General features: G+C 39.5%; 1 protein-coding gene across 1 annotated transcript; it reads right to left on the minus strand.

Annotated features, from left to right (window-relative positions):
• Positions 1 to 3,103: 3,103 nt before the first annotated feature.
• LOC122644198 (beta-hexosaminidase 2-like) lies at positions 3,104 to 8,261 on the minus strand. Its single transcript, XM_043837816.1, has 2 exons — positions 7,458 to 8,261; positions 3,104 to 4,101 (listed from the first exon to the last, which is right to left on the minus strand). Exons 1-2 carry the CDS (start codon positions 8,257 to 8,259, stop codon positions 3,131 to 3,133), a joined length of 1,773 nt encoding a protein of 590 aa, XP_043693751.1. The 5' UTR covers positions 8,260 to 8,261; the 3' UTR covers positions 3,104 to 3,130.

The following is an 8,261-nucleotide window of genomic DNA, read 5'->3' on the forward strand; positions in this document are numbered from 1 at the left end:
TCCTCTCTTGTTTTCTCCGGCAACACGAGGAGGAGAAGGCAACGGAGTGCAGGAAGAAGGTTAAGCACATGACGTCATAAACGGTGTACTCTTTGTCTGCATACTCTCCACATCAACTGCGACTAAGACCGTTTCCATTGGTGGCTCATCTCGGGTAATCTCAAAACATTCCCCAAGAGAAACCCTCTTCTTCGGGTTCCTCTCCGCTAAAGAAGATTTCTCGAACTCCAAATCCTCTCTATCCTCTTCCTTGATGGTGAACCAAAGCCTTGATTGCCTGTATAGAACATGCCATTTCAACGGGTTATCGATTTCCGGTGACACATCCTGCTAGTCCGTGGTGGAAGCCATCAGAGTTGCGACGGGCTCGATGCGTGATTGTTTTTTCCAATAGAAAAGGTATATTAATTAATCCACTGAAGTGGATTTTGGTGGGTTTAATGGTAAGATCCATTTGATTTTTTTTTTCTTTTTTCAAATCCTAAACGATTTGAAGAAGATGAGAGCAATTTGGTCAATTTTCCTTTTAATTGTAACACTGTTAGTCCTACACTAACAGAATGGGGGCATGTATTAACTTTTTAGAAAAAAGTAAGAGGCACGCAAAATTTCCCAAAACTGACAAGTGTTTTTGTGATTATGTGATACCCTAGGGGAGGTACGTGAAAATTTCTCTTATTAAAAAAAAAAGGTTTTTTTTTGTCCATTTTACCCTTGATCCGTACCGATCCATCAATATGGGATCGTTCTAGGATCAAGATCAGATCGAGATCATATATACCGATATGGATCAGGCAATTCAGCTGATATCGATTCCTAAAACCATGATTGTGAACTGCTAGGAAAAAAATGTTAGAAAAGGAAAAATTATTATCCCCATAACCTGGGATTCCAACTCGAATGTTCAACTGTTGGATTTAGTCCAAAACAATTGGAACGACGTAGAAAAATAGAATCATACCCTTGTTTGTTTGGTTTCTATTTGGATTTATACATGAAATAGGTAGAATATTGAATCGGACTGCATCGAACAAAATCGAAAACCCCCCAAAAAAAACCGAATAACATTACAAAAAACACATGTTATCCCAATTTGTAAGTTTATATGACAAATTGAAAATGAATAGACAACAACCCAATAATGGACCGATAAGAGCATGTTAAGTCAACCCGATAAAAGATTGAATCGAATTGGACTGAAATCGAATTTTGTCTTAATGACTTGGTTTCGGTTTGGCCTAATACTAGACCGAAACCAGTTTAGCTTTATCAAACTAATCGATTGACACTCGGATAATATTGTAATTGGCTGAAATCGATCCCAAAATTCAAGAATCAGCCGTTTCAAAACAGGCGGTTAGGAAAGACCATGATTGGTGGTCCTTATGATCAACATGATAGGTCTCTCTCTCTCTCTCTCTCTCACATCACATGAAATGACCCCTCTACCCCTTATTTATGAAACCCTTCCATCACTCCACATTGGTGCGCTCTCCTCTGCTACTTGCTTAGAGAACCGTTCCCTTATATCGTTCATCATGTAAACAAGGTGATTTAGCATTTTGACTATTAGATACATTTGATGTTGAATTAATAGATCACATGTTAAATTTGGTGGTCTGGACAAAAATATATCATCAATACGTGACTTTGCAAAATGTATCTTAATCAAATTTACTATGAGTTGGGACTAGGTTGACAATTTAACAAGTGAGCTTAGTTAGACTGAGTTTAAAATAATAATAAAATATAAAAAACGTATCAGCTTACTTAAGAGATTTATTTTTATTTTATTTAAGCAAAAATTTTCCTAGTCAAGAGACCAAGGGGAAGGTAAGGGGGTCCTCCTCTGGACACCAAATTGTACTATGTAAAAGGATCAAATAGTAAATATAACCATTAGATACCTAAGAGATGTTTTGGATAGACCACATGTCAAATTTAACTCATAAATTTAATCATTCCGCCCCTATATAATGCCATACCCTCTCATTTATGTACATGCATGCCTTAGTAATCCCCTGCACTCCTGTCAAATTCGTAGATTTTTCAAAAATCAATTTTGCCAAATGACCAACTTCATTTGGACTGAAACCTAACATATGAGTAAAGGACCATAAGATTATCTATCAACAAAATATTAATTTGTGGATTTGTGGAAGATGCCAATACACACGAGTGGCACGCAGATCCCCCTCCCTTAAAGATCTAGTGGACAAATAAGCCTAATTTGTGGATTGGTTGTAGTGTGCAAATTCTTTTTTGTACAGTTTTTCGAATACATATTTGTTGCATCAAGAAACTGTCAAGGTGAATCCTCTGGCGAGGTAGCCTGCACAGAGGAACAAAGTACGCACAAGAGAGCCGATTTATTTCGGCGGGGGACTCTTCGATGCTTAAGTCAAGTTTCTTTAGCAACAAATAAGATAATAATAGTCAAGATGATTTTATTAGGTTTATACTTGAGAAAATATAGCGTAGATTGTAGGTGTAGACGATGTGGAGAGCCCCGTTAATTGAGTCTTCTATCCATGGTAAGAGAGTCAATAGTGGAGTCCTTTTGGGAGAGTGATCCCTAGTTAGTAGGAATCGTTCGCCTGACCCCCATGATTGGGAGGTAGTTTCCTCATAGGAACTAGTGTGATGCTAACTGATAGCGGCATATTAGGAATGGGATTAGTCAATCCCACATGGTGGATAATCCCCTTATGTAACTGAATCCTTGATTCCGGGTCGATTGGGGTAGACATGAGTGTGGCCTGATGGGCTTTTAGCCATCTGACCATCCCTGACAATGGTGACGTGGTGTGACATCATTGGGTAACTATATTTAGGTAATATCAACATTAAATCACAAAATCCACCTTCATTGAAAGAAAGAACAAAAAAAAAAAAAAGACGTGTTATACGAAAGATGCCCAAAAAAATAGAATAATAAAATTATTTGACAGAAATGCCAATAAGAAAATCCTTCTTTTTTTCTTTGCCTTCTTGAAAAAGAAGATTTGAAGAAGAAAAAAACATACAAGATATAATTTTGTATTTCGAGCTCTCTTTGTTTTTATTTTATCCAACTCATTGTTCTTCTCATAATTTAAAAAAAAAAAAAAAAAAAAAGTGTAATCCAAAATCACTGAACAAGATTACACATGCCCGGATGAGTAATACACCACAAGGGCTGCAATGGTTCAGCCCCAATTCCTCTATAAACCATCCGATAACGCCATTCATTCAATCTATTAATTGCTTCTGCATATCTCTTCTTCCCTGTCTCATCTCTATTCCCAGACCACATTGTTTCAGCCATAGCCGAAGTTCTAGGCCATATCTTTCCATCTAACACAGTAGAATCAGCTTGTTCTGACCAAAGGGCAACCTCTCCTCCTAAAACCAACTTCCCTTGTGTCTCATTCAATCCATAAGTTATATCATAATCATATACCCTTTGCCATGTCTTAAATGGATCACACCATGACCCACCATTTCCACCAGCATAGTTAAAAGGTTGTCCTGGTAAGTCTCCAACTTGAAGATCATATCTACTATCATCCCCCAACCACCCACCATGGCCACAATCCAAGTAGTAGAAATCCGCCGACGACACGATGACTCGGTATCCAGCGGAGACAAGACGGAGGGTATTGTTTGGACCATTGTTCCATGTTTGCATAATTACTTTCTCAGGAGGAAGAATTGAGGAACTTACATTCATAGTAGCATCAAATAAGACATCTTCCCAATAAACCACAGTTCGATTTAGAGAAGTAATGTAAGGAAGGGTTGTGTTTATAAAGTTTTGCAGAAGTTGGTTAAGGTTTCCACCTTGGGATAAGTAGTTTTGGATGGTTGGATCAGCTTTCCAACACCCAGGGACGATTTCATCTGCTCCTCCATGATAGAAACGTTCTGGAAATAAAGCTACAACATCATGGATAACATTCTTAAGGACTTGATAGGTCTTGGGGTTTAAGGGGTTAAGTTGGCCAGTTCCTGGTTCAGATGCGAGACGATCGGCATATGCAGTGCCCGATGGTCCTGTCCAAAACATGTTTGCACAAGTTACAATCTCTGGATAAGCTTTAGCCCATGATCCAGTGTGCCCTACAATCCATATAAATCAATGAGAGGGCAGCAAGAGATGAATCCGTTAAATAAGGGGGGGGGACACATTTTGTCTGAAGAAGAGAGTGCCAGTGTGAAATCCCACATCTAGTCGAATTCGTGGGGATCTTTTCCCCATTTTTTTAAACATAGGGAGTGCAATAAAAAGAGAATCTGCTTACTTTAAGAGCTAACTAATGATCAATTAGATCAACTAAGCATAAGATTGCTAAGTAAAATTTTCTTGTCCATCCATCTCGAGTCTTGTTAGTATAAGAGCATTGCTGAATTAAAGAAGGGGAGAGGGTTTTTTGAGCAAACAATATAGAAGAGTGCACCAATGAGTACCAACGAAACGGTTTTGCACATAAAGGCAACGAAACCATTTCATTTGAGGATAGGAGAGAGAGAGAAAGAGATGATTCTAGTGTACCCTCCACGGTTGGCTCAAAGAATGTTTTCCCTTGAAGAAAGAGAAAGCGATCTCTAAGCATGCAGCATAAACGAGTGTACGAATGAAACATTTCGTACATACGGAGCAAAGAGGTCATTTCATATGAGGATGAGAGAGAGAGAGAGAGAGATTCACTCTTACAAACTTTTGTTGCATGACAAGTTACTGGATTCGAATTCCTCTACGGCCTGTGGTTGAGTGACCATCGTGCTACGCCCAAACCACAGGCCGCCATGTGAATTTCATTCCAATCCAATGGTTGATAGACGAGCTCAATTCAAAATTACCACTCAAATTCAAAAAATACCAGACAACCATCTACCAACCATTGGATTGGAATGAAATCCACGTGAAAGCCTGTGGGTTGGACGCAACATGATGGCTACTAAACCACGGGCCGCAGGGGATCCAAATTCCAAATTATTTGCCTCATTCCATATTTGGTGGCTTATAGATCATAGATGAGGAACCCTTTGGATTGGTCACATTCCATATTTGGTGGTTTATATCAACCATGTGGACCACTAGGGATTTCCCAGTTTTTTTTCTTAGAGAAGATTGAAGTTTAAACCAATTCAAAAATATTTACTCTGACATTCCATGAAAAAGAAATATTATTTTAGGAGACAAATTCCCCATGGCACCAACATGCAATTTCCCACCAATAGATGTCATGGGTGACAAATAGTCCAATAAGTGATATTTAATGTACAAGAATTGTGAAATGTAAGAGGACATATAAAGGAATGTGCATGCTAATGTCATGGGTATTTTTTTTCCCATTATTGTAACATATATAATGTAAAATTGGGTTGAAAATCAACTACTGATATTTTGTAATTGAATTGTTGTAATCACTCATTGATTTTCAATCCAATTTTACATTGTATATGTTACAATAATCGAAAAAAAAAAAAACAACATTAGCATTCAGATTCTTTTGAGAGGACTTTGCACCCCAAAAAAAAAGAAAGTCAACTAAAATTATCGGATGATTGAAAAAGCAAAGCAACAAGAACTAAACTATTTCACAATGAGATCCTTGCCTTGAAATAAAAGATGATCCTTTTTTTTTTTTTTTTTGTAGATATTGTTGTCTTGATAATACACAAAAGAAAGTCAAATGGAGTTTCATATTGCCAAATATGAAGATTGAAAATTGGTTGACAAATCAACTTGTTGCATGTTTAAAAGGATTTTCGTATTAACATCCCTTAAGGTGACAAATAATTTGCTACATTATTTTTGGAGGTAGTTTTCGTTCACTCATGACGAATCTTCCTTCGCCAATGAATCTAGGTGTCTTGGGATGGGCATCGAGAACGCTTGGGAGGATATTATCAACTTCGTGCAATAGAGGGGTATAGTAAATATGACCCTAGATGGGTGTGCATTTCCTTCACCAATGGTTAAGGAAAACTTTCTCCTGGCATTTTAATCCAACACACTTTTTTTTCTCCTTTCAATGAGGGTAAACTTTATCATTTTACATGTATACTTGAAAAATGTTCAAGACAATGATAATTTTTGAAGGAGAAAAGCTTTCCTACAGCCTTGCTGTAGAGTTCAGCCACCATCTAGGGTCTTAAAACATCTGTCTTATTGGACGAAGATGATAATATCGTCCCCATGTTGCGTGATATCCTCTCTTGCTCATCTGAAAGCCACGGTGAGGGATTCCCCTTGACCATGGCTAAAGGAAAACTTAGTCTATTTTTGAAAACCTTTTTTACTCCTAGTCCTAACAATAGTCACAGAGAGAACTCTTACAAGTAATAGAAAGGATAATCAAAAGAAATTGCCAATTTCTAAATACAGCTATAAAGATGCCATTCACACATACAAGGGTAAAAGTGAGATTTCATCCACCATGAAATCTCTTGACTCATGGGTTCTGGTGTTTGGATTGAACTCCTAGAATAGTGTAAGGGCATGTCAGACATTTGTCATCTAAGGAAGAGCATTTATGAAATCCAAGCATTGCTTTTCTCTTCACAAGGGATTTTTTTCGCCTTTTTTTGTTATGGGAAGGCTTTCCTCCACCCACAAATCTAAAGTCATCATAGTCCTCTCTATGTTAAAGGCCAAAAATGCCTTTCATTATTCTCGACAATTGACACCCATCCAAGCACAATAATGGCCATCGGTGAAGGAAGGACAATGGCAAGGAAAATTCAATTATATCTCTCACTCTCTCTTTCTCACATGAAATGATCTTACTACCCTCCTATGCATGATACCATTTTATTGTATCATATTGGTGCGCTTCTTTATACCATTTGCCCATTAACACTCATCCTTTTTGTAAGGAAAGGATTCTCTAGAGTCTAAACAATCGAAATAAAAGAGCACACTAAGATAATATCCTACATCGCTACATATGAGGGTAGTAACATCATTTCATATGAACAGGAGAGCGAGAGATAGATAGACAGAGAGATGGTGGTGTAACTATTCAAAGAGGAAAGTAAAATCCTCTCCAATTCCCCATGGTGCCGTTCGGGTTGGAGAGACCGACACTTGCCAGATGCGACATCCAACGGTCCAAGTTGAATCCATCATTAATTATCGTATTATCGGATTCACTTATTCCACGACTAACGCCTTAGAAATTGGAATCTTTTAGTCAATGAATAGAGTGGATCAACTAACCCCAAGGGGTCAGCACAGTTCGCAAAAGACCAACTCCTCCAATAAGAGGTAATGCGTTCAAACCACCTTGGGACCATCCCCATCTCCTATCCCGGAAAGGATTCTGTCCAATAGCAACCTCGGACTTGGTGAGGCATGAAAAGACCCCCTCACCCCTGCCTGAGCGCCTCACTGTGTCCAGCGCTCGATCCCCCTATTAAAGCTCTCCAATTCCAAAAAAAGTGGAAGTCAATATAAGAACAAGACTAACCTGGTGCGTCGATCTCCGGCATAACCCTAACACCATTCTCCAACCCAAACTCAACGATCATCTTCACATCCTCCGGTGAATACTGCATTCTGGGACCATATGACCCTTTCCCGGCAAGCTCAGGCTCCGAAGGCAACACCAATGGAAAGGATTGTGAGTCAGTGATGTGCCAATGGAAGACGTTGAGCTTATTGTAGCTCATCGCTTGTATGGTCCTCAGTATATCCGCCACTCCATAGTAATTCCTTGCCGTATCAAGCAAAACCCCTCTATGTCCGAACAATGGCGCGTCCCAGATGTCCAAACCCATAGCTACTCGCGGTGGATTTCCCCACACCAGTTGCGAGAACGTCTCCAGTCCTCTCATGGCACCCCAAACTGTTGCAGCCGTCAGATTTGCTGAAGAACCGACGTTCGGGATGGTGAGAGTGTAGGATTCGTCGACACCGTGTTGTAGCGGCACCGATGGATTGGTGACGGAGAGGGTGAGGAATTGCAAAGGAAGAGTGGTGGCTGTGAGGTTGACAGATGGGCTTACGATGGGGCTGTAATGTTCGGTGAGGATAAGAATATGGTAGCGAGCTACGGCCAGAGATAGATATGGATGGTTGTTCAGGGGCGGAGAGACGATGATTGTGAAAGTGGGAGAGAGGGTAGTCGCCTGCGGGTGGGGCCATGAAATATTCCGAGGCTTAGGCCATACGTTGATTTGAGATTGGACGGTTGAGATTTCAGTGGTAATGCATAGAGATGCGCAGAAGAAGAAGAGAGAGATTATACGGGACGCCAGAAAAGGAGACATGG

This window comes from Telopea speciosissima, chromosome 10 (genome assembly GCF_018873765.1).
Source record: "Telopea speciosissima isolate NSW1024214 ecotype Mountain lineage chromosome 10, Tspe_v1, whole genome shotgun sequence".
In the NCBI taxonomy this organism is placed as follows: Eukaryota; Viridiplantae; Streptophyta; class Magnoliopsida; order Proteales; family Proteaceae; genus Telopea; species Telopea speciosissima.

What these genes read in the sequence shown, in the direction of transcription:
- LOC122644198 (XM_043837816.1), bottom strand. Translation starts at nt 8,259, where the DNA reads ATGTCTCCTTTTCTGGCGTCCCGTATAATCTCTCTCTTCTTCTTCTGC. An exon ending in GCCGGAGATCGACGCACCAG is followed by an intron (nt 4,102 to 7,457) that starts GTTAGTCTTGTT and finishes TATGGATTGTAG; the next exon opens with GGCACACTGGATCATGGGCT.